The sequence below is a fragment of the Lycorma delicatula genome, chromosome 1, assembly GCF_047948215.1.
Source record: "Lycorma delicatula isolate Av1 chromosome 1, ASM4794821v1, whole genome shotgun sequence".
Lineage (NCBI taxonomy): Eukaryota > Metazoa > Arthropoda > Insecta > Hemiptera > Fulgoridae > Lycorma > Lycorma delicatula.
The window spans coordinates 84,624,978-84,652,365 of NC_134455.1; the positions used below are offsets into that span (position 1 = coordinate 84,624,978).

At 32.8% G+C, this 27,388-nt stretch overlaps 1 protein-coding gene across 5 annotated transcripts in view; it reads left to right on the forward strand.

Moving 5' to 3' along the window:
- LOC142319727 (anoctamin-1-like) overlaps positions 1–27,388 on the forward strand; it is a 170,184-nt gene that overhangs the window by 115,745 nt on the left and 27,051 nt on the right. For all 5 annotated transcript variants that reach the window (XM_075357347.1, XM_075357330.1, XM_075357365.1 and 2 more), the window contains exons 12-13: positions 5,826–6,001; positions 12,629–12,834. In XM_075357347.1, the coding sequence (XP_075213462.1) occupies positions 5,826–6,001; positions 12,629–12,834 (382 nt within the window). The remainder of the gene's footprint in view (positions 1–5,825; positions 6,002–12,628; positions 12,835–27,388) is intronic.

Sequence of the window (27,388 nt, forward strand, 5' to 3'; positions counted from 1 at the left end):
GTCTCACCTTTTCAGATTAACAAATGTGTTACTGGTTGTGTTGGTTCTCCGAATAACATCAGAAAACTACGAGATGGAACGATTCTGATAGAAACTTTTAATGATGAGCAGAGTCACTCCCTGTTATGTCTCAGCATTATGGGCGGCATAAACATAAGTGCGACATGCCACAAGACCCTAAATATCAGCCAGCGCGTTATTTTTTGCAGCAACCTTCTGGAGATGGATATAAATGAAATTGCTGATGAACTTCAAAACCAGGAAGTTGTAGAGGCAAAAAGAATAAAGAAATGGCAGAATGGAGTGAAAGAACCTACACCTTCCCTTATATTAACTTTTAATCTTCCGGTACCACCAGAGAAGATTAAAATGGGTTACCTGTCAGTTCAGGTGCAACCACTCATCCCGAACCCAGGACGATGTTTCCAATGCCAAGGGCACAGCCATACCACAACGTCTTATTTGAAATCTGCAATTTGCGCTCGATGTGGGAAAGAAGGTCACAATGACACCAACTGCTAGGAAGAAGAAAAATGGCCTAACTGTGGTGGAACACATTCAGCTTGATTTCGAGATTGCCTAACTTTTATGGAAGAGAAGGCAATCCTAAAAATCTGTACCGAGCAAAAGCTTCCTTTACCAGCCGCTTGATGAGAATATAAAAAGACAGTTAACTCTCGAAACCTTGTTAAACCGGATGTCCCCTTTGCTACTGCGACATCAATTAAAGCTCCTATAAATGCAGGCAACCAACAGTGCAGATCATGCGTGAACTGAAAAAGCTTGTTCAGGTGTTATCTGATCAGGTTACTTAACTTATTGTAACTACCTCTGAGTTAACAAAGATGAATAAGAAGTTGGTAGTTGTAGCCAGTGAGACTGATACTAGTGGGATCCCTCTCAAAGTTCCTGTTCCTAAAATATTACCTTTGTGGACAGGAGTAAATTCAGCTGGTGATAAGCCACCCAATAAGCTTCCTGTTAAGGGAGCCCTCACAACCGCCTCTGAGATCTCTGGAAATCCCATCTTTCTAAATCTCCCCCTCCAACACCACATCTACCCCAGGACAACAGAGTTTTTAAAACCAAAAAATTCGAAAAAGAAAAAATGAATCACTTAACAACTAAATTTTTCATATATATTTATTGAACTTTTGTGTCTTAACAATTTTTATGAGCATTATTCAGTGGAACGTTTGAGGTCTTCAGTCCCGCATTGAAGATGTTAAGAGTGTTGATGCGCACACTATTAATAATGTGCTTCCAAGAAACACAGCTATTACAACAAGATGCGGTAACACTCAGAGGCTATACATGTGAGAGATATGACTGTCTTGTAGATAGTAGGGAGAGTGGTGGTGTTGCTATTTTCATGTGGAATGAGGTGTCGGCTACAACTAGCTACCCTCATTCCTGCTATTACTGTAAAATTCGCAGTCCCATTTAATTGCATATCTGTAATTTGTATCTCTCATTGAACTCTGAGTTCAGTGCTCTAGAAATATCAAATCTCCTCACCCAAATTCCATTGCTGTCGTTAATAGTAAGAGGCTTCAATGCCCACCACATTTCCTGGGGCTAATCTTTTTGCTCTGCTCAAGGAAATATAAACAGAGTCAGATAAGACCTTACTTCACTTACTGCAACTACCTCTGAGTTAACAAAAATGAACAACGATAGACCTTTGCCTTCTAAATGATGGGTCATACACATTTATGTCTTCATCATCTGGTGCACTGTCAAACATCTCTCCTTATGTTTACTGAATTTACTCCCTCGTTTTAATTGGTCTACTTGTGATGACCTTCACGGCAGTGACCACAGGCCAATTATTATAACCACTGGTGTCAACTGCGAGGTGAATAAAAAAGGCCATGGAGATGGATTGTTGAAAAGGCAGATTGGAATAATGGTTACCATAAAGCGTTCCCATCACAGTAAGACAATGGTGCAGACGCCCTTGATGAACTTACATCTCTGATACTTGACAATGCTAATATATATATATCCCACAAACATTGGGAAACCCAATACATCGTTTTGTTCCTTGGTGGAATGATGATTGCTGAAATGCTATTAGTAGTCGATGACAGGCACTGCGCAAATTTAATCGCAGGCTTCAAATAAACACTTAGACTTATACTGTAAGGCATTTAGAGCGGTATTTTGTCAAGTATTCTTGGATGCTAAGAGGAAGTCATGGAGGACGTGGACATCATCTCACACACTACTCCCATGTCTGCTGTGTGGAAGAAGATCTGCACAATTTGCGGGTCACCAAAACAATCCATTCTCAGACTTATTCATGAAGGAGAACTCCTAACATCACCCTCTGCAGTGGCAAGTAACTTGGCAGATTCTTTCCGTTCGGTGTCTTTCACCTCATCATACAGTAATGAATTTCAGAGGTACAAAATACAGATGGAAGTACTACCGTTAAACATTAGTGAATTGGTCGGTGAATTAAATGCTCCATTTTCATTCATCGAGTTGTCACATGCACTTAAAAACTCATGTGACACCTCCCCTGGACCTGACAATATTCGTCTCAGTATGATCTCATACCTTCCAAATTCAGCGCTACAACACCTATTGTGTATTTATAATGTTTATTCTCCTCACAAATTTTCCTTTCAGTCTGGTCAGAAGTCATTGTCATGACAGTGCTTAAGCCTGGTAAAGACAAAGAAAGCCCCTCAAGCTACCGCCCTATATCCTTGACAAGCGCCTTATGCAGAGTAATGGAGAGAATGATGAACTACAGGCTTACATGGTACTTGGAGAGACATGACCACTTATCTCCAGAGCAGTGTGATTTCCAACAAGAATGATCATCCATTGACCATTTAATGTCATTGGGAACAACTATTCAAAATGCTTTCTTGCTATGCCAGCATCTCGTTGCTATCTTCTTTGATATCAAAAGGACGTTCAACACAGCCTGGTGATGTGGTATTCTAAATGCCCTCAAAGAGTGGGGAGTAAAGGGCAACATGCTGGCTTTTATCGGAGGTTTCTTAAATGACTGAACTTTCCTTGTTTGTGTTGGAGATTCGTTATCAGGTAGCCTCACTTTGAAGAATGCAGTGTCCCCCAAGGAAATGTGTTACATGCCTCCTTGTTTGCTATAGCCATCAACAGTATTACTGATTGTGTGCACCCACCTGTTTCATGTTCGTTGTTTGCTGATGATTTTGCCACATATATTACATTCTATTCAGCAGCTACAGTAGAAAGACTACTACAGAATACAATATCTTGCCTTGAAGCTTGGTCCAAGGTGACCGGCTTCACATTCTCACCTAAGAAAACAAAAATGTGTAGTCTTTTCTTACTTGTGGGACCCATCTACTCTGCAGGATTTTCTCAATGGAGAGCAAATTGTTATCATTCCTGATATCAAGTTTTTAGGTTTGATTTTTGACAGCCGTCTTACATGGGTCAAACACATCAAAGAACTAAACAAAATGTTCCAAAATTTTATTATTCCTTAGTTCATTCCCGATTAGATTACGGTTGTATCGCCTACTCTTCAGTACGTAATACCCCGCTGAAGATGTTAGATGCTGTACATCTTGCTTTTCTATGTCTTGCTACAGGTGCTTTTAGATCAAGCCAGCCCTGTCACTATCACACTTGCTGAGTGTGGTGAACCATCACTGGGATAGATGTGACCAACTTCTAGGATCTTACTTTGCCCGTCTTAAAGGGCAACTGAATCACCTGGCTTTTACCACAGTTCTTGTGAATCCTAAATTACGAAATATGAAGACCATCCACGTTTCACTGCACCTATGGTTGTACGTATCCAGTGGTTACTATAGCGTTTAAACGCAGACATACCTCCTATTTCTCCAATGTATCCCTGTTTATATCCTCCATGGAGAATCATCCTTATAAATTTTATTTTTGATTTTACCATATACATGAAACAATCAACACCACCTATTGTCTTTCAACAAATGTTTCACCATATTCTCTCCAAAATAAACCCAGACACAATAGTATACACAGATGGATCAAAACAGAATGATACCATTGGATGTGTTAATCTTAATAGCAGAATTTATATGTTTGGTCTGCCTAATATTACAGGTATATTTACTGCTGAACTGTACGCTATCAGTAAGGCATTCAGTATCGTTAACCCAAAATGCTGTCATGTCCTTATTCATAGTGACTCGTGTAGTGCCCTTCGAGCTTTAGAAAAGTTTTACTCTCGACATCATTTGGACACTGAAGTCTATAATGCAATCGCTGATTTGAACCATTGGAACACACAAGTGAGTTTCTGTTGGATTCCTAGCTATGTGGGAATTCCAGGAAATGGAAGTGCAGATTCCGCTGTTAAAGATGCATGCAGTCAACCTTCTTTCATCACTTGTGTTGCTGCTTCTGACTATTGCATTAAACAGTCTCTTTATGCAAAGTGGCAAGGGGACTGTACAGCTACGGTTGATAACAAACTCCGGCACATTAAGGATTCTGTGTTGCCATGTGAATCCTCATGCAGTAAAGCTCATCGTGAGGAAGTGGTCCTGTGCCGATTGCGGATAGGACATATGAGAGCTGCGTGGTTATCTAATGTCAGCAGTAAACGCATCAGTATGCATATGATGCAACTATCCCTTGACAGAGCACCAGATCCTTGTGGATTGCATGCATTATGCGGCCTTGCATTGTAAATTTAAATTGCCCAGTAACATTCGTCATATCCTGGGCAACGATAAAGAAGTTTTTGACCGGGCATTTTTATTTCTTAGAAATATTACTATGTTAGATACCTTTTAATAGTGTTACGAATTTCGTTTTAAAATTTTTATTTTTTTGTTATTCGAGAAGGAGCCTTTTACACTCTTCTCAGAGTTTGTTACGTTTATTTTATTTATATAAATATGTATATAGTTTTTTTTTTAAATATTATTTATTTTAAGATTTTTACCTGTGATAATAGTAATTAATTTTTTAGTACGTTAGCTGTGATAGTAGTTGTATGTTTATGTGTTTAATATTTTAGTTTAAAATTTTATTTGTTCTTTGTTTTTTAATGTTTTAGAAAGTTTCTATTTTGTTTTTAATGTATTAGTTTAGGTTTTAATTTAACTTTTAATATCTTAGTTTATTTTAAATTCTTAACATAAGTTTTTTTTGTTTTTAAATTTTGTTGTTAGATTTTACATTTTGATTTTATATTTTATCTTTGTTTTCTAGGCAATGATAACATGTAAATGTTTTTCGCCCAGAAAAAAAAAGTATATTTTTCTATACAAAAACCAGTCTTTTACTTTTGTTATGTAAACCTACATATATGTAGACATGTTTTCAGTACAATTTATTTGTTTTTATAATGAAACCCTTACGGTGGAGATGGTTAAAGCATCAACGTTTTAGTGATTCTGCAATATCTTGAAATCTACAAAAATTACTTATGTTATATAGTACCAAGAAAAGCCAATGTTACAAGAAGAGCCATTGAATGATAATGAGGAGATGCTTTTTGTTTGTTTATTCAAAAATACAAATTTTTCATTGCCATATTTTATAACCCCCCCCTCTATGAATTAATTTCAAATATGAAAAATTATTTTTACTTCACTTCATGTATGGCACGTGTGTGTAGATATTGCTTATGGCTGGAAGGTTTCTCTTAATTACATTTAGATGCCTTAATGATAATAGATTAGAATTATTCTGAATTAGGAAATTTTTTCTTAATTTATATGTATATAAATATGAAAATATTTATTTATGGATGTATCAGTTCATTTATTATTATAATTTTTTTTTTATTGTGAATTATTACTATTATTTATTTATTTTATCAGGTATATGTATAAATTATGGAACACTTTTATGGTATCTACTGGTCTTGAGACAAAACAGGAAACACAAGATGATGTAACTGAAACTGCTGATGCTGAACAAACTAATCAATGGACGGAAGATTATAAACTTCTGGACTGGGGAACACGAGGATTGTTTGATGAATATTTGGAGATGGGTTAGTGCTTTCAGGTAGCTCACAAGTCTCTTAGATTTGATGTGCTTCAATGTTTTTAGAATTTTGTCATGTATTTATGAGCTGTCACTTTTTCATTAAATTGCTTAATGATTATGTTGACATATGCATGTGACTAAGTAGAAAATATAAATTTATTCAATATTTGATTCATTTTTAAGTGATTTTTCTTTTTAATACAAAATTAATAGCTACCAATACAGTAAAAATGTTTTATTTTTATTATTAAGTATGTAATATACACAAGTCTATTTATTAGTGTATGTATTTATCTGAAGAGTTCTGTATCTTGTCAGATTTCAGGTTACTGAGAAATAAAGATGTTTTTCAGAATTCTTATTTTCAATATGGCTCTTATATAAATTCCTGACCAGTAAAAGTTAACCTAACAAACTGACTTTAAGTTAGCCTTTCTCAAACCTGACTTAAAGAATGAAATGTTATGAATGAGGAAGGAGTTCACATTAATCCTAAAAATGTTCTGATAAATTAAATTTTTAAAAAGGAAAAAAAACAATTTTTATTATGAATTTCTCTACGAAATTTATTTGATAATGAATTTTTCGTTATCTCGCTTATTATTTATGTTTTTAATTGTATATTATTGGCGTTAATTTATGTGTTTATTAGCCATTAATAAATGATAACTGTTTGTAGTTAAACTATACCCAATGTTGTTTAATGACTTTGATCTATGAAAGCAGGTTTAGTATAAATAAATCAAACCTGGATTGGATCATTGGGATATTACCTTATTTCTTATTCTTCAATGTTTAGGATGCCACTCTCTTAGATATTAAGGCTTTACAAAACTATTAGGACATCAGGAACACAGTTTGAATGTGCCCCTGGTCTTGTTATTTATTCAAAGATAATAATAATACTCATATTATTATCTTTGATGTGTTTTTATGTATTTTTTAATGCTAATTTCTAATTTTTTTAAAATTACTAATAATATACCATACTTAAATTATTGATACTGCCGAAAGTTATATATTATACTAATACTAATATATAATACTATATATATTAATATAAGTAATATATTAAAATATATTAATATATATAGTAATATATATGTATATATAGTATATATTAATATATATATAGTAATAATATTAGTAATATATTATACTATATTATACTAATACGATGATTGCTGTCAACCATTGCTGTGTGAACAAAACTGTTTTAAATTCACTTCTGTGTTTGTATTACTGATGTTCTTCAGTGAAATTCAACATTTTTACCTTAATTTATTTCCTGAATTAATGCGTTATTTAACTTAAAATTCATATTTCCATTAACAAATTTGGAGAAGAATGTTTTAATTTTCATTGTTTTATTTTTTGTCCTATTTTATTTATTATAAATATAATTTATTACAATGATAATAATTTTTATTTTACAGTTTGTTATAGTTTTTCTATAATTTACCATGGATCTCATAAAATTGTTTGACAATTTATCAAAACTTTGGCAAATTCTTTTAAAACCTCTCTGTTAAGCAACAACCTCTTAAAACAATTATTTTCAATTAAGCACAATGAAACCTATTAAAGAACTGTTGATTAATATTTTGTGATCATACATAGGGGGTGTAGTCTATGTAACATAAACCATGCTTTTAATATACTTAAAATTGTATAATCCTCTACTAAATTCAAGTTTAAGTTCCAGTTAACTCATTTTCGATTGAAGTATCTCCTAGAAAATGATCTATTGAAATTTTAATTAAAAAAAATATCATTTCAATAATATTTGTGGTAATATATAGTTTCTCAGTAAAGTGTTAGGAAAATAATATTATTCCTAACCCTAAGGTCAAATATTGACATATATATTATGTAGGTAACCCAGGAGGTATTTGTCAAAGACCAATTGGGGACATCAAAATAAACAAGAAAGTTCATGAACAAATGTCTTATCTTACTTCTGTTCCCCGTTTTATTTTTTTGATAAAAATTTGTGTCTTAAGAATGAATTAAGATGTTTTAATGAGTGAAATTTGGGTATAACTGTGTTACTGAATGAATTTTACTTCCTTCACTGATTGAGTTAAAAATAACTAATAATTTTTGTTAGTAAGAGACACAAATTGTCAGACTACCTAATTCTTGCGATTCACATTAACAGTTTCAGCTATATCTCATCTGTTTATCAACCAATTTGAACAAATGACACCTTTTTATTCTAATTAGAAGCTTAACATTTTTATCTCATAAAACTTAATATGATAAAAGTAATGGTAAAAGTAACCTGTTGGGTTAGTCTAGTGGTTAAACTCGTCATTGTAAAATCAGCTGTTTTTTGAAGTCAAGAGTTCTAAGATTCAAATTCTTATAAAGGCAGTTGCTTTTGTTTGGATTTAAATGCTAGACTGTGGAAATCAGTGTTCTTTGGTAGTTGGGTTTCAATTAACCACACATCTCAGAAGTGGTTGAACTTAGTCTGTTCCAAACTAAATGTAAACTGGTTTTGGTACATTTACATTGCACTACATCTACAGCTACATCAGGCTTGGTAAGCTGATAGCAGTAATTGTGTAATATCTATGAAGCTATTAATGATTAAAAAATTAAAAATGGCCTCAATTTTGAATTTTCAAAGATAACATTTTTATACATATTTATTTTGTAGAAGATGTTAGGTACAGGCACACAAAATTTTATTAAAATACCTTAATCCTTTCTTAAGAAATTTTGATTGAAAAGACACAAAATTGCATACAGAGGAAAAATGAAATGAGATATGGCTTTTGTCCAGATTAACTTTTTTTTGTTTACTTTGATGTCGTGAATCAATCCCTTAAGTTTGTCCAACACCTCCTGTGACACTAAATATTAACATTAAAATTGTGCTATACAGCAAATATTAACATCTTTGTGAATGTTGGTTAAATGTAAAATGAGATAAAATGACATCGCTTAGTGTTTGAACAGTTATAATAAATGCAAATGCATTAAAAACAAGCTGCTGATGGAAGCAGACCAATTGCCTTCTTTTCATGTAATTGTTGTATTGCATAGACTTAAATGAGTTAAATAGTTTATGGACTGACAACCATTTTATACTGCTTACTGTTTATTTTACTCATGTTACTGCGTTTCTGTTATGTTTTGAAATTAACTTTTTAGTTAGCTGTTACTTTATTTATTCTAAAATTTCTTAAAATTAAATTTGTTGTGCGCCTCCATTTATGTTTAAATTAAAACAGTAAGTTTTAAAATGTGGATTACATCAGCAGATTTACTAGATTATTACTCCATGGAGATCAGTACATAAATAAACATAATATTCATTGCGCACTTAACATTATAAAGCAAACCTGCATTATTATAGGTGTGTACCACAATAATGGCAAGAAGGCACTGATCGTGGATACTGGTGTTCTTTGGTGGTTGGTGTGGTTTCAATTAACCACACTTCTCAGGAGTGGTCAACCTGAAACTGTACAAGACTACACTTCATTCACATTCATAAATATCTTCACACATAAAAGGGGATGAAAATTTAATAATAGTTGGAGATTGGAATGCAAGCATTGGAAAAGGCAAAGAAAGAAATATAGTGGGTGAATATGGGTTGGGCAAAAGGAATGAAAGAAAGGGACCGACTTATAGAATTTTGCACAAAGTATAATTTAGTAATAGCCAACACCCAATTTAAAAATCATAATAGAAGAATATACACATGGAAAAAGCCAGCAATAGCGCAAGGTATCAGATAGATTATATCATAGTTAAGCAAAGATTTAGAAATCAACTCATCTACTACAAAGCTTACCCTGGAGCAGACATTGATAGTGACCATAATTTAGTGATAATGAAATGTAGATTGGGGTTTAAAAACCTGAAGAAAAGGTGTCAGATGAATCGGTGGAATTTAGAGAAGCTTGAGGAAGAGGAGATAAAGAAGATTTTTGGGGAGGACATCACAAGAGATATGAGTAAAAAAGATAAGGTAGAAAATGTAGAAGAAGAATGGGAGAATGTTAAAAAGGAAATTCTTTAATCAGCAGAAGCAAACTTAGGCAGAACAAAGAGAACTGGTAGAAAACCTTGGATTTTAGATGATATATTGCAGCTGATGGATGAACTTAGAAAATATAAGAATGCTGGTGATGAAGAAAGTAAAAGGAACTATCGACAATTAAGAAATACTATAAACAGGAAGTGCAAACTAGCGAAAGAACAGTGGATTAAAGAAGAGTGTTCTGAAGTGGAAAGAGAAATGAACGTTGGTAAAATAGACAGAGCATACAGGAAAGTTGCAGAAAATTTTGGGTTATATAAATTAAAATGTAATAATGTGTTAAACAAAGATGGTACACCCATTTATAATACGAAAGGCAAAGTCAATAGGTGGGTGGAATATATTGAAGGGTTATACAGAGGAAATGAATTAGAAAATGGTGTTGTAGAGGAAGAAGAGAAAGTCGAAGAGGATGAAAGGGGGAAAACAATACTACTGAGATCTGAATTTAAGAGAGCATTAAAATGTTTGAGTGGCAAAATCGCTCCTTGAATAGATGGAATACTGCTTAGTGCAGATGAGGAAGCGATTGATAGATTATACAAACTGGTGTGTAATATTTATGAAAAAGGAGAATTTCCATCAGACTTCAAAAAGAGTGTTATAGTCATGATGCCAAAGAAAGCAGGAGCAGATAAATGTGAAAAATACAGAACAATTAGCTTAACTAACCATTTATCAAAAACCTTAATTAGAATTCTGTACAGAAGAGGTGAGAGGAGAGTGGAAGAAGTGTTAGGAGAAGACCAATTTGATTTCAGGAAAAGTATAGGAACAAGGGAAGCAATTTTAGGGCTCAGATGAATAGCAGAAGGAAGATTAAAGAAAAAAAACGAACATACTTGGCATTTATAGACCTAGAAAAGGCATTCGATAACAGAGACTGAAATAAAATGTTCAGCATTTAAAAAAAAATTACGATTCAAATACAGAGATAGAAGAACAATTGCTAACATTTACAGGAACAAACAGCAACAGTAATAATTGAAGAACATAAAAAAGAAGCGGTACTAAGAAAGGGAGTCCGACAAGGATGTTCTCTATCCACGTTACTTTTTAATCTTTACATAGTGCAGTTAATGATGTTAAAGAACAATTTAGATCCAGAGTAACAATGCAAGGTGAAAAGATAAAGATGCTACAATTTGCTGATGATATAGTAATTCTAACTGAGAGTAAAAAAGATTAAGAAAGAACAATGAACAGTATGGATGAAGTCCTACGCTAGAACTATTATATGAAAATAAACAAGAACAAAACGAAAGTATTGAATTGTAGTTGAAGTAATGAAGATGGACCACTGAATGTAAAAATAGGAAGAGAAAAGATTATGGAGGTAGAAGAATTTTGTTATTTGGGAAGTAGAATTACTAAAGATGTTTGAAGCAGGAGCGACATAAAATGCCGAATAGCACAGGCGAAACGAGCCTTCAGTCTGAAATATAATTAATTTGTTTACATCAAAAATTAATTTATACATCGGGAAAAGATTTTTGAAAGTATATGTTTGGAGCGTAGCTTTATATGGAAGTGAAACTTGGACGATTGGAATACCTGAGAAGAAAACATTAGAAGCTTTTGAAATGTGGAGCAATAGGAGAATGTTAAAAATCAGATGGTTGGATAAAGTGACAAATGAAGAGGTGTTGCGGCAAACAGATGAAGAAAGAAGCATGTGGAAAAATGTAGTTAAAAGAAGAGACAGACTTATTGGCCACATATTAAGGCATCCTGGAATAGTCACTTTAATATTGGAGGGACAGGTAGAAGGATAAAATTCTGCAGGCAAGCAATGTTTGGAATATGTAAAACAAATTGTTAGGGATGTAGGATGTAGGGGGTGTACCGAAATGAAACGACTAGCACTAGATAGGGAATCTTGGAGAGCTGCATCAAACCAGTCAAATGACTGAAGCCAAGAAAGAAAAACATATCATCATCTGAAGTAATACCTAATGGTGGTTCCGGAGGCTAAACAGAAAATGAGAAAAGAGAAGAGGTTACTGATAATTTTTTCCATTGTTTTTGTTTGAGTCCAAGGTTGTGTTATATAATAAGATATTGAAAGTAAGTGATTGTTCATAAGTATGTCATCTAAATTCATTTATACATCACCAAAGTAATGGTGGGTAAATATATGGTAATATTTTATTACTGCTGTTAATGATTGTAATTTGAGATGCTAGTGTGCTTAATAGTTTTTTATTTCTACTTGTAAAAATAAAAAAGGTTATAAAAATGTATAATGTAGTCTGTGTTTAAGCAGTAATTTGAGCTTTTTTTACTATTCAAGTCAAATTCAGCTGTTCATGTATGGCTGCTAAGCATGTTATTAGATAGTAGTTATTTTTTGGTTCTCAAAATTCTAAGCAATATAGTGTTTGCATGTTATTCCATAATTTATTAATGACTTATATTAATTTAACCATTTATTATTAGGCTATTAAACACTTTGCTATCTATTATAGATAATTTGAACACTTCATGATGATTAAGCTTATTATTGTTATTTTTTATTTATTACATATTTTGATTAAATCTTTATGTAATTCTGTCTTTTCCTTTTATCAGTGATGCAGTATGGGTTTGTCACAATATTTGTGACAGCTTTTCCATTGGCTCCATTATTTGCACTGATGAATAATGTGTTTGAGATGCGTTTGGATGCTAAGAAGTTCCTTACATTTTATCGGCGTCCGATACCACGGCAAGCACCAAATATTGGTGTTTGGTTTAGAATTCTTGATGTTTTGGGAAAGGTGGCTGTGATTTCTAATGTAAGTACTTGTTATATTTAGAATTAATAAACATCATCATCTTTCTGATATTCTGTCTGGTGGCAGGTCTCTTACACTACTGTTGATTCCATCTACTTCTGTCCTAAGTTTTCTCCTTAATCCTCTTGTAGTTTCCAATCTTCATCTCATCTATTTACTTCATCCTTTTTTTTCCTGTCTTCCTTTCTCCTTCTACTGACCCTTTCAATACAGTTGTCAAGATTCCACTTCCTCTAATTCATTGTTTCCCAACCTTTGGTCTATGGACCCCTGGGGGGCTGCAAGAGATTGAAAGGGGGTCCATTAGACATTTTATTTTCGTTAAACTTTATCTTATGTTGCTCACATATTTGTAATGTGCATTTCTGGCTCTTGAAGCTCATGGTTAAAATATTAAGCCCAAGTAAATTTAAGTGAATGCTAGTACAATTACTACTCCCCTTTGTAAAGAAGAGGTGATTAAGTGACCATTTATTTAGGTTTTTTCAAGTAAATTTTCTTCTGGCTGGTTAACTCTTTCTCAAACATCTGTGTCAGGGTGGATCTTTATCTTTTTTACCCAACTCCCCACCAAAGCCATCCCTCTTTATTTTGAGTGAAATTGGCAATGACCATGTCTTTTATTCACTTCAGTGACAGAATGAGCTTCCTGTGTATTTTTAGTTTTTTTTTGGTAGTGAATTTTTATACAGTAGTGAGTTTATCTGCTTTTCATCAAATAATTGAGCTCACAGTGAAACTTGATTTTCTGTTTGTTCATAATCTTATTATTGGTGTTAAATTGTGGATTGTGAATATGTATTAAAGTGTGAAACGTGAGATAGACAATAATTCGAGTGGATCTAGTCTTGTCAAAAATATTATTAGTGTAGATAAAGTTTCTTCACCGAAAAAATTGGGCAGATGTTGTCCATTCTTTTTCAAGTGGGGTTTGGTTGCTAGTATTCAGAAAGTCTCCCCTGTTGTGAAATGGACACATTGCTATATATATTGTGAAGTACTAGTTACATGCAGTATGTTGTACTAGCTACAAGGTAATAAAATTCAATTTGATTAAGTAATTTTTATTAAGGATCATCTTCTTAATAGCCAGTAATATTCTGCACTTTGTAATGAATTGCGAAGTGGTCACAAATACTTATTATTTCCCTCAGAAATTCAGTGGCTGCCTCGAGGTAAGATTTGACGCAGTTATTTGAGCTTCGTGATGAAGTAAGATTGTTCCTCATAAATTCTTAACTTGAGTTAAACACAATTTAAATAATTTCACATGGCTATTGCTTATTTAGTAGATCTTTTAACATCTTGACTCTAGTCACTTAAGACTGGAGTCACTTCTTGACTCTAGTACACTTAACTCTAGTCTTCATGGTTCATCTGTCACTCAACTTATGTGCAAGACAAGATATGAGTAAAAAATCAAGAAGTTAAATTTTTGGTCCAACTGTTTGGAGAAAGAAATTCCTTTCATACACTAAGAGATTTCATAGATTTCAATGAACAATCCTGTTATAGTAATGTTCCTAAAACTATGATTGAACATATAAGTTCATTGGTATTTTAACTTCAACTACATCTGTGTTTTCCAATTTGTCCTGAAAAAATTATTGGATTAAAAACCCGCTTCTAGATTCAGAATATTAACTTCTTTCTGTCGAAGAAAAACTTATTGAGCTGTCTTGTGATTTGACGGTCAAAATATTGTTTCCTTTGTTATCGTTACTGGAGTTTTGGTTCCAAACTAAGGCTGTTTATCCTGAAATTTCCAAGAGTTGTAAGACACGTTACCATTCGTTATTTCTTATCTGTGTAATAAGACATTTCCTCATCTTGCATATATGAAAAACAGATACAAGAATAGACTAAATGAAACCAAATTTCTTTCTGAAATTATCCAGTTTTGATCTAGACATCCAGAATTTGACATCTGAAAGACACCACATCAGCCATCACATTAGGTGAGTGTAAAATTCATAATATTAGGTCTAACTGATATGTTAATACTTTTCTGAATATTTCCATTTATTAATTATTTTATATTACTTTATTTTTTGTTTGTTTAAATTTTAAGTATTACTTTGTCATAAATTACACATTTAGTGTTGTAAAATTGTAATTTATCACTCCATTTTTATGATGTGTAAAATATATTTAAAAAATCATTTTTGATTTCACGGGGCTGTGGAAAATTAACAGCTGTTACAGGGAGGGGGGTCTGTGAAATAAGAAAAAGTGAGAAATACTGCTATAATAAAATTCCCTAACCAGTTAACTTCTCTTTTGTGTACTTTCTGCATAATTGCTCTTCCTTAATCCTGTTTATTACTTCCTCATTCTACACTTTATCCATTCTATCATATTTTCTCCATCCTTTTCCATATCCATATCTCAAAATCCTCAATCCAGTCCTCCCTCTTCCTAATCATTCATGTTTCACTCCCACTCAACAAGGCACTTCTTACATGACATTTGGCTAACCTCTTCCTTAACTTTAAGTCTAAACTTTTACTACATAGTAATCATCTCTTCTTATGAAGGGCTTCCTTTGTCATTGTTATTCTTCCATTTATTTTCATTATACTCTTACAGTCCTCTGCCACCATATTCCTCAAATATCTGTAATTTTTTTTATTTTCCTTCTCTTGTCCTTATTACTAAAACCTTTTTGTTGTTTATTTTCATTACTTTATTTTTTCCTAGATTTATTTTTATTCCATACTCTTTCATTCCATTTTTCAAAGCTGTTAACAATTTTTAAATTGCAAAAATTGCCCTATCGTCCGTAAATTTTATGTATTTTATTTTTCATCCTCCTATACTTATTCCTTCCTCTCTTTCTTCTAATATATTCTTTATATCTTCAGTGTAAATGTTGAAAAATATTGGTAAGAGCATCCTTATCTAAAACCTCAATCTGGACCAACCCAGTCAGTCATATTCTAACTTACTTCAGTGCTGCTGATTGTCTCATATATAATTCTTTAATTAACCTCCTGTCTTTCCATTCAATTTCTTTTTGTCTTTAAGAATCTTCATTATTTTCTCCCATTTGATTCTTTGTAATGCCTTCACTAAATCTATTAAACATCGACTCTTTCCTCTTCTCCTTTCTTATCTCTCTCTCCTACCAGTCTTAGAGGCCCAATGATAGCTCTGGTTTTTTCCCTTCTCTGAAGCCAAACTGTTCTCTCCTGCATTCTCTTTGATTATCTGGTTTATGACTCTTAACAATATTTTAGCGGAATGGGTTGTTAAACTTATTGTTCTATGTTCTATACATTTTCTGGTACTCATTTTTTTCAGAATAGGAATCATAACTGTTTTCACAAAGTCATAAGGCTGTTCTTCTGTACGGTATAAACTATTACACAGTTTAGCTATTTCTTCCACTCTTTCATCCTTTAAGCATTTATAAAGTTCTTGTGGATTGCATGTGCTATGCGGCCTTGCATCATAAATTTAAATTGCCCAGGAACATTTGTCAAATCCTCAACAATGACAAAGAAGTTTTGGGCCGGGTGTTTTTATTTCTTTGAAGTGTTGGTATTTTAGATACTTTTTAATAGTGTTGTTTTACTTTTTATTTAATTTTTTACTGTTATGAATTTCATTTAAAATTTTTATATTTTCTGTTATCTGAGAAGGAGCCTTTTACACTCCTCTTGGAGTTCATTAAATTTATTTTATTTTTATTCTAGTTTTATATATATATAGTTGTTATCTGTGACAGTAGATAAGTTTTTATCTGTGATAGTAATTGTAATTAAATTTTTATTTTGTTAGCTGTGATAGTAGTTCTTTGTTTTGTGTTTAATGTTTTGGTTTAAGTTTTTGTTCTGCTTTTGTATTTCATATTTAAATTTTAATTTTGTTTTTAAATTTCTGTTGTATATTTTTATTTTGTTTTAATTTTTGTTATTGTTTTATTAGATTTTATATTTTTGTTTTCTGGATAATGATAACGTAAAAACTTTTTTTGCCCCCCCTCCAAAAATATTTACTCAATTCAATTTTTTATTTTTCATTACCTAAATTACTTTTTGTACTTTACAGTTTAATATTGATGGTATTTTATACTCTACAGCTATCTTATTCCATTTTTATGTTTAGTTCCTCTGGTTTCTCTCTTATCATATACAGGTCCTGCACATATTCTTTCCATCTTTCTCTTCATTCTCCTCACATTGCATTTTACCATTATTTTCCTCAGTTTTTTCTCATTTTACCATTTCGTTTCCATTTATCCCATGTAAAGTTCTTCACCTTCCTATATATCATATCATTCTGCTCTTTTCTAGATGCTCAATATAATTGAACTCTTCCTTCAACCACCTTTCCCTAGATTTTTATATTTTAATTTAACTAATTGTTAAATTTTTGATACATCACTTTCATTTTCTCATGTTTTATTGTTATACTTCCTCCTTTCCCCCATTTTCCTTAGCATTTCCATTACTACCCATGGTTTCTTGGCTCTATTTCCCTCATAGTAGCCTACTTCATTGTCTGCTATTTTTATTATGGCATTTTTTATTTTCATCCAAGTCTCCTCACTGTTCTCATTTTCCTTTTTTTTTTCTTTAATTCCCTTAGTTTTTCTCTCATTGTTTCCTCATTTAATTTCTTAAACTTTTCTAAGTTTTGTTTCTAAGAGATATTTATTTTCTAAGGGTTTCTGTTTCCAGGGGATGGATACTTACGTATATGTCCTCCTGCCTTGGTTTTTGAACTAAGTGTTGTTTATAAATAATTTTTTTCTCTTGGCAAAATTCTACTAATCTGCTCTTCATTCCATTCCTTCCTCCTAAACCAAATTTTCCCACCACATTTCTTCTTCATCTTCTCCAACCATAGCATTCCAGACCTATCTTCTTTTTCTTAATTCTTTGTTGCATATATACTTGAAGTATAACTAAATCTTTTGACAACATCCCAATCCTTAACAATATTAATCTATCATTTATATAACATACTTTCTGCACGTTTTGCTACTTACTGCCACTTGAAAATCCATGTTTTTTATTACAGAGAAATATCCTATAATATTGTAATTAAATGGAATGAAAAAGTTGAGCAGGAAAAGATAGATTGGAAAGCAATAAAGAAAACTCAAAATTTTATGAAACAAATTTACTTAAAAACTTAAACTAAATGGCTATTTCAGTTGTTTAATCATTTATTATCAGTAAACACTGAAATTATACTTCAGCATACCAATTAAATTAATCTTTTTAAGATTAATATTGTTCCTCTGTACTGTTAAATTATATTTAAATTCTATTAGATAAACCGTCAAGTACAGAATATTGAGGTAAGACAATTTATCTTAATTTTCATAAAAGTACTTTTATGGGATCCCACATCCTGAATCATGATTGAAATAATTTCATTATTGCTAATAAAAATACTAAAGTAATGCAAATTGCATATAAACCTACAAGAATGCTGCTATCTGTTACAGTTTTTATAACACCATCTTGTAAAAACTTCAACAGGTAGCAGCAAATGTAAATTATTTCCCTCTATGAATCATGAGACCTTACCGATGGTGAGGGGACTTGATTGCTCAGTGATACAGAGTAGCTGGACCGAAGGTGCAACCATATCGGAGAGGTATCTGTTGAGAGCCAGACTAAGGAATGATTCCTGAAAGAGGGCAGCAGCTCTTTCAGTAGTTGTTAGCGGCGTGAGTCAGGACGACTTAAACGGCCATATCAACATCACTCAGTCCTCTGAGTACTGCGCAGCTGAAAGCAATGGAAAACTACAGCTGCTTTTTTTCCAAGAAAATGTGGCTCTCTGCATTGTCATATAGCAATGATGGAGGCGCCTTCCTTGGAAAAATATTCCGGATATAAACTAGTTCCCCGTTCGGATCTCCGGGTGGGGACTACTAACGAAGAAGTCACCAGAAAATAAAAAAATAACATTCTACGAGTTAGAGCGTGAAATGTTAGAAGTCTATTATAGGTTAGAAAATTTAAAGAGGGAAATGGATAGAATAAATGTAGATGTAGTAGGAATTAACGAGGTTCATTGGGAAGAGGAAAACGACTTTTGGTCAGGCAATTTTAGAATAATTAACTCAGCTTTAAATAATGGGCAGGCAGGAGTAGGTTCCATAATGAACAAGAAGATAGGGAAGAGAGTAGAGTATTTCAAAATGCATAGCGATAGAATCATTGTAATAAGGATAAAATCAAAACCTAAACCGACAACGATTGTTAACATCCATATGCCTAAAAGCGCCCATGATGATGATGATGATGATGATGTTGAGTGTGTAGATGAAGAAATTGACAAAGCAATTAAACATATAAAAGAGGATGAAAATTTAATAATAGTTGAAGATTGGAATGCAAGCATTGGAAAAGGCAAGGAAGGAAATATAGTGGGAGAATAAGGGCTGGGCAAAAGGAATGAAAGAAAGGGACCGACTTATAGAATTTTGCACAAAGTATAATTTAGTAATAGCCAACACCCAATTTAAAAATCATAATAGAAGAATATACACATGGAAAAAGCCAGCAACAGCGCAAGGTATCAAATAGATTATATCATAGTTAAGCAAAGACTTAGAAATCAACTCATCGACTGCAAAGCTTACCCTAGAGCAGACATTGATAGTTATCATAATTTAGTGATAATGAAATGTAGATTGGGGTTTAAAAACCTGAAGAAAAGGTGTCAGATGAATCGGTGGAATTTAGAGAAGCTTGAGGAAGAGGTAGTAAAGAAGATTTTTGAGGAGGACATCGCAAGAGGTCTGAGTAAAAAAGATAAGGTAGAAAATGTAGAAGAAGAATGGGTGAATGTTGAAAAACAAATTCTTTAATCAGCATGAGCAAACTTAGGCAGAACAAAGAGAACTGGAAGAAAACCTTGGATTTCAGACAATATATTGCAGCTGATGGATGAACATAGAAAATATAAGAATGCTAGTGATGAAGAAAGTAAAAGGAACTATCGACAATTAAGAAATACTATAAACAGGAAGTGCAAACTAGCGAAAGAACAGTGGATTAAAGAAGAGTGTTCTGAAGTGGAAAGAGAAATGAACGTTGGTAAAATAGACAGAGCATACAGGAAAGTTGAAGAAAATTTTGGGTTACATAAATTAAAATCTTTGTTAAACAAAGATGGTACACCAATATATAATACGAAAGGTAAAGTCGATAGATGGGTGGAATATATTGAAGAGTTATACGGAGGAAATGAATTAGAAAATGGTGTTATAGAGGAAGAAGAGGAAGTTGAAGTGGATGAAATGGGAGAAACAATACTGAGATCTGAATTTAAGAGAGCATTAAAAGATTTAAATGGCAGAAAGGCTCCTGGAATAGACGGAATACCTGTAGAATTACTGCGCAGTGCAGGTGAGGAAGCGATTGATAGATTATACAAACTGGTGTGTAATATTTATGAAAATGGGGAATTTCCATCAGACTTCAAAAAAAGTGTTATAGTTATGATACCAAAGAAAGCAGGGGCAGATAAATGTGAAGAATACAGAACAATTAGTTTAACTAGTCATGCATCAAAAATCTTAACTAGAATATACAGAAGAATTGAGAGGAGAGTGGAAGAAGTGTTAGGAGAAGACCAATTTGGTTTCAGGAAAAGTATAGGGACAAGGGAAGCAATTTTAGGCCTCAGATTAATAGTAGAAGGAAGATTAAAGAAAAACAAACCAACATACTTGGCGTTTATATACCTAGAAAAGGCTTTTGATAACGTAGACTGGAATAAAATGTTCAGCATTTAAAAAAATTAGGGTTCAAATACAGAGATAGAAGAACAATTGCTAACATGTACAGGAACCAAACAGCAACAATAACAATTGAAGAACATAAGAAAGAAGCCCTAATAAGAAAGGGAGTCCGACAAGGATGTTCCCTATCTCCGTTACTTTTTAATCTTTACATGGAACTAGCAGTTAATGATGTTAAAGAACAATTTAGATTCGGAGTAACAGTACAAGGTGAAAAGATAAAGATGCTACGATTTGCTGATGATATAGTAATTCTAGCCGAGAGTAAAAAGGATTTAGAAGAAACAATGAACGGCATAGATGAAGTCCTACGCAAGAACTATCGCATGAAAATAAACAAGAACAAAACAAAAGTAATGAAATGTAGTAGAAATAACAAAGATGGACCGCTGAATGTGAAAATAGGAGGAGAAAAGATTATTGAGGTAGAAGAATTTTGTTATTTGGGAAGTAAAATTACTAAAGATGGACGAAGCAGGAGCGATATAAAATGCCGAATAGCACAAGCTAAACGAGCCTTCAGTAAGAAATATAATTTGTTTACATCAAAAATTAATTTAAATGTCAGGAAAAGATTTTTGAAAGTGTATGTTTGGAGTGTCGCTTTAATGGAAGTGAAACTTGGACAATCGGAGTATCTGAGAAGAAAAGATTAGAAGCTTTTGAAATGTGGTGCTATAGGAGAATGTTAAAAATCAGATGGGTGGATAAAGTGACAAATGAAGGGGTATTGCGGCAAATAGATGAAGCAAGAAGCATTTGGAAAAATATAGTTAAAAGAAGAGACAGACTTATAGGCCACATACTAAGGCATCCTGGAATAGTCGATTTAATATTGGAAGGACAGGTAGAAGGAAAAAATTGTGTAGGCAGGCCACGTTTGGAATATGTAAAACAAATTGTTAGGGATGTAGGATTTAGAGGGTATACTGAAATGAAACGACTAGCACTAGATAGGGAATCTTGGAGAGCTGCATCAAACCAGTCAAATGACTGAAGACAAAAAAAAAAAAAAAATTAAAATGTAATAATGTGTTAAACAAAGATGGTACACCCATTTATTATACGAAAGGCAAAGTCAATAGGTGGGTGGAATATATTGAAGGGTTATACAGAGGAAATGAATTAGAAAATGGTGTTGTAGAGGAAGAAGAGAAAGTCGAAGAGGATGAAAGGGGGGAAACAATACTACTGAGATCTGAATTTAAGAGAGCATTAAAAGATTTGAGTGGCAAAATGGCTCCTGGAATAGACGGAATACCTGTAGAATTACTGCTTAGTGCAGATGAGGAAGCGATTGATAGATTATACAAACTGGTGTATAATATTTATGAAAAAGGGGAAGTTTCATCAGACTTCAAAAAGAGTGTTATTGTCATGGTACCAAAGAAAGCAGCAGCAGATAAATGTGAAAAATACAGAACAATTAGCTTAACTAGCCATTCATCAAAAACCTTAATTAGAATTCTGTACAGAAGAATTGAGAGGAAAGTGGAAGGAGTTTTAGGAGAAGACCAATTTGGTTTCAGGAAAAGTGTCAGTACAAGGGAAGCAATTTTAGGGCTCAGGTTTATACTAGAAGGAAGATTAAAGAAAAACAAACCAACATTCGGCATTTATAGACCTAGAAAAGGCATTCGATAATGTAAACTGGAATAAAATGTTCAGCAATTTAAAAAAAATTAGGATTTAAATACAGAGATTGAAGAACGATTGCTAACATTTATAGGAACCAAACAGCAACAGTAATAATTGAAGAACATAAGAAGGAAACCGTAATAAGAAAGGGAGTCCGACAAGGATGTTCCCTATCCCCGTTACTTTTTAATCTTTACATAGAACTAGCAGTTAATGATGTTAAAGAACAATTTAGATCTGGAGTAACAGTTAAAGGTGAAAAGATAAAGATGCTATGATTTGCTGATGATGTAGTAAGTCTAGCTGAGAGTAAAAAAGATTTAGAAAGTTCAATGAATGATGTGGATGAAGTCCTAAGCTTGAACTACCATATGAAAATAAATAAGAACAAATGAAATTAATGAAATGTACTAGAAATAACAAAGATGGACCACTGAATGTAAAAATAGGAAGAGAAAAAATTATGGAAGTAGACGAATTTTGTTATTTGGGAAGTAGAATTACTAAAGACTTGTTTACATCAAAAATGAATTTAAACTTCAGAAAAAGATTTTTGAAAGTATATGTTTGGAGCGCAGCTTCATAAGGAAGTGAAACTTGGACGATCGGAGTACCTGAGAAGAAAAGATTAGAAGCTTTTGAAATGTGGTACTATAGGAGAATGTTGAAAATCGGATTGGTGGATAAAGAGACAAATGAAGAGGTGTTAAGGCAAATCGATGAAGAAAGAAGCTTTTGGAAAAATATAGTTAAAAGAAGAGACAGACTTATAGGTCATATAATGAGGCATCCTGGAATAGTCGCTTTAATATTGGAGGGACAGGTAGAAAGGAAAAATTGTGCAGGTAGGCAACGTTTGGAATGTGTAAAATAAATTATTAGGAATGTAGGAAGTATACCAAAATGAAACGAGTAGCATTAGGTAAGGAATCTTGGAGAGGTGCATAAAACCAGTCAAATGACTGAAGACAAAAAAAAAAGTCTAAATTAATATGCAGTTTTCATTATTTCAGAATTTTTATTTTTAAGTTTTTAATGCAATAACAAAATTATTTCAATCATGACTGAGGATGTGGGATCCCCTGAAAGTACTTTCCCAATATTAGTATGTATCTCAATATTCTTTACAAAAGGTGGTTTATTTAATAGAACTTAAGTATATATATATATAAGTTTTACTATATGTTGTGTTTCTGCTGCTTTGCATGTTATGTTTGATGATTGGTATAGGTGATGTGATGTAAGGGTTATTCAATTAGGAAAAAATTAATTCAAATCTGTACTAGTTATTATATTATTCTACCAGTATTAGTGCATTCCAATACTTCCTCTACTGAATTATAATTTAAATTTCCTTAAACATTGAACAAAATATTAAATTAACTGTATAATCTTTGTAGTCAGTTACCATGATCGATTCTAACTATTAATAACATTACACACTGTTCCCAAAAAGAGATAACAGTAATATAATAGCCAGGGACTAGCTGTATAATGTTCATTATATAGCCAGTCCCTATGATGAACAGAGTGTCACTGATTAGGATTATCACCATTTTGATGGTCTTCATAGACTGATATATAACAATATATATATTTGGTTCAGTGAAGAAAGCAATGGTAAACTACTTCACTCTTTTATTTTCTTAGAAACCCTGGCTTGCTGTGTTGTTATTCTTTAAAATGGCTCTGTCATTTTTGGGAGTGACTTTTGATTCATGAATCAAAATTTTATACACATTTGTATAAAATTTAATTGTATAAATTGTACAATTTGAACACAACTTTATATATATTATACAATTTCAAATATTTGTATATATCATTTTATATACAAATTGTGTATAACTTTAAACTGTGCAATATATGTACTTGTTATCATTAATTTCTAAATTTGAAGTAAAAACAGAGATTGATACAATCTCTAAACAGAGTTTAGAGATTGATACCACATATTTGAAAGATTGGATATAAAAAAATTGAATAGTAATATATTTAATGAAGAATTAAAATTAATCATTAATTGTCTCAGATAAATTGTATAGTTAAATTATGCCATTCATTTTTACTGTGATTTTATAAGTATCGCTACAAATCGTTCATCTCATCCTCTGTACAGTAATGCTTAACTGCGGAGGTTAAACAGTAAAAAAAAAAAAATAAAAATTGCATGAATAGCAGAATAGCTTGATAATGGATAATAATTATTTTAAAATGAAGTTAAGAAAATTAATATATTTGCTCTTTCTACCTTTAAATAAATAAGCCAAAATTTTGAATTATTATTGTACATTATAAAAGCACTAAAAAACACATATACAAACGATAAGGTGAGGAAGAGGGTATACAGTAGATATGTAAGAATGAGGTTATAAAGTAAAAAAAGAAAATGGTTTAATTTTAATTTAGCTTGTTTTTTTAAGGCATTTTGATAAAATATATATATATATATATATATATAATAGTACAAAATGATTCCGGAACCGATTTAAACTTTCTCCATACTTAAAATCTCAATTAAGAAAATCGGTTTGCACCTCCACGTTGGTTAGTCTGGATAACCAGTTAGAAACGTGGAGATTTCTACTGGTGAACTAAATCGGAATCACCTCTCTGGATCACATTCAGAGTTGTAACTCGGGAATTTATTCCCACCCAAGGCTGACTTGCCTTTGAAAATCAAATATGGAAGGTCTTTTAAGAAAAAATCCACCATCTGGTAAATACCAGAGAAGGCTGCACTCGGATCCGGTGGGCAGCTGCTTAAAAGATAACAATGAATCAGAGCGTTTGGAAACACCCAAAAACAACACAACTTCAAAATTGAGGATAAAACACAAGCAAATAAACTACATTGCCACTCACAACATTAATTCTCTAACTCAACCCGGCAAACTAAAAACTCTAACAGACATAATGGACAAACAAAAAATCCTAATCGCAGGACTTCAAGAAATGAGAAACACCGACCAAGAGCCGTTTGAATCTCAGGGTTACAGAATTTACAAAGGAATCCCCAGGAAACGTGTGATGAAGAATTGCCCACAGTTCAAAACAGGATTTGCAATCAATCTTAAAATAATTGACTCGGTCGTAGAATTTAAGTCTTATTCCCCCAGGATTTCAACCTTAACCCTAAAATCAGCCAATAAATTCTACACCATAATAAATGTCCATGCTCCCACCAATGACAAAAACAATCTTAAAAAAGATAGAGAAGAGATGGACAAATTCTGGGAACTTCTTGAACAAACTGCAAACAACATAAATAAGACTCACACCAAGATTTTAATAGGGGACTTTAATGCCCAACTTGGTAAAGAACGAAGATATCATGATATTATCGGAAAATGGCCTGCCCAGAAGAAAACTAACAAGAACGGCCAAAGACTTGTCGAATTTTGCAGAAACCATAATATGATCTCAAAATCCACCTATTTTATGAGAAAACCAAACAAATTGAAGACTTCGAAACACCCAGATTGGAAAAAAGGGAAATGGCAACTCGATCATGATTGCATGGACCGGAATTATCACAAGGAGATTTATAATATAAAAGTCTTGAGAGGAAAGATACTGGATCGGACCATTACTTAATTAAACTTAAAATAAAATTCACCCCGCATAAAAAGAAAAAATCCCAACCTAAAAACAAAAGAGCTTATGATCCACATAAATTAATAAACAATGCCATGCCATTTTTGAAGAAACAAAAAAAATCAAATTAACTAATAATTTAAAAGAATTGACATCCCAACTGAAAGAAATAGCTGAAGAACTAGCCCCTATAAACCCAAGAAAAAAACACCAATGGTGGAATGAAGAATGTGATGAAGCATTCAAAGACCGACACCGGGCTTGGATCAACCACCAAACCCAGAAAACTGAAGAATCTAACCATGAATTCACCAAACAAAGGAAAATAACCCAGAAAATTATAAGAGGAACCAAACGACAAGCCCAAAAAAACTTGATTCAGCAAATAGAAGAAAGTTTCAAGAAAACTAACTCCCGAGACAATTATAAAATTATATATTATATTATAAAATTTTTGGTCGGGCTCTTCAGAGATATGAACCACCCACCCTTATGCTGAGAGGAAAAAAAGGAAATATCAAAAAGAAATACACCAATAAAGAAAATGATGAAATTTTGGCAGAAACCTTCAATAGACTCCTCAACTGTGATGACTCCCCAGAGCTTTTTGAGATTGACACTGAAACTCCAGTTAAAACTTCACCGGTAAATATCAACCCGCCAACAATTCAAGAAGTTCTCGCAGCCTTAAATGAAATGAAAAACTACAAAGCAAGCGGAGAAGACTAGCTTTTCACAGAACTCTGAAACACTCATCAGTTTATTCAGTCAAAACTTCCCTACATCTATGCCTCGTAAAAATATGGAACGAAGAAAAACTTCCAGAACACTGGACCACAGCCCTCATTCATCCATTACATAAAAAAGGGGATAAAACTAATCCGGAAAACTACAGAGGCATATCTCTCCTGGATTCCACATACAAAATCCTGTCGAGAATCATATACAACCGATGCAAAGACCAACTTGAACTGGAACTTGGGGAATACCAAGGGGGATTTAGGCCATGGAGAGGTTGCCCGGAGCAAATAATATCCCTAAAACTTATGATGGGCTTATATAAAAGACGGAAAAAACAACTAATGATCACCTTCGTCGACTTTAAAAGGGCCTATGATTGTATACACCGACCATCCATGCTGAATATTCTGAGAAACCTGGGCCTTCACCCTAAACTCGTAAACATGATAAAATTAACTTTAACCAATACCCAGTTCAGAGTGAAATTCAGAGGTGAACTCTCTCAACTCTTCTACATAAAAACTGGATTGAGGCAAGGAGACGGCCTCTCACCACTCCTTTTTAACTGCGCCCTCGAATTTGTCATGAGAAAATGGTATGAAATAAATCCCAAAAATATAAAAATGGGTACTAAGAAAAACTCCATCACACTAAATTGCCTAGGATTTGCAGATGACCTCGCTCTTTTAGCAAATAATATTCAAGAAGCCAAAACACAAATCATGAGCCTTCAAAACCTAGCACAAAGATAGGGCTTCATATCTCTTTTGAAAAAACTGAACTAATGGCCACAGATCCTCTGGTAAT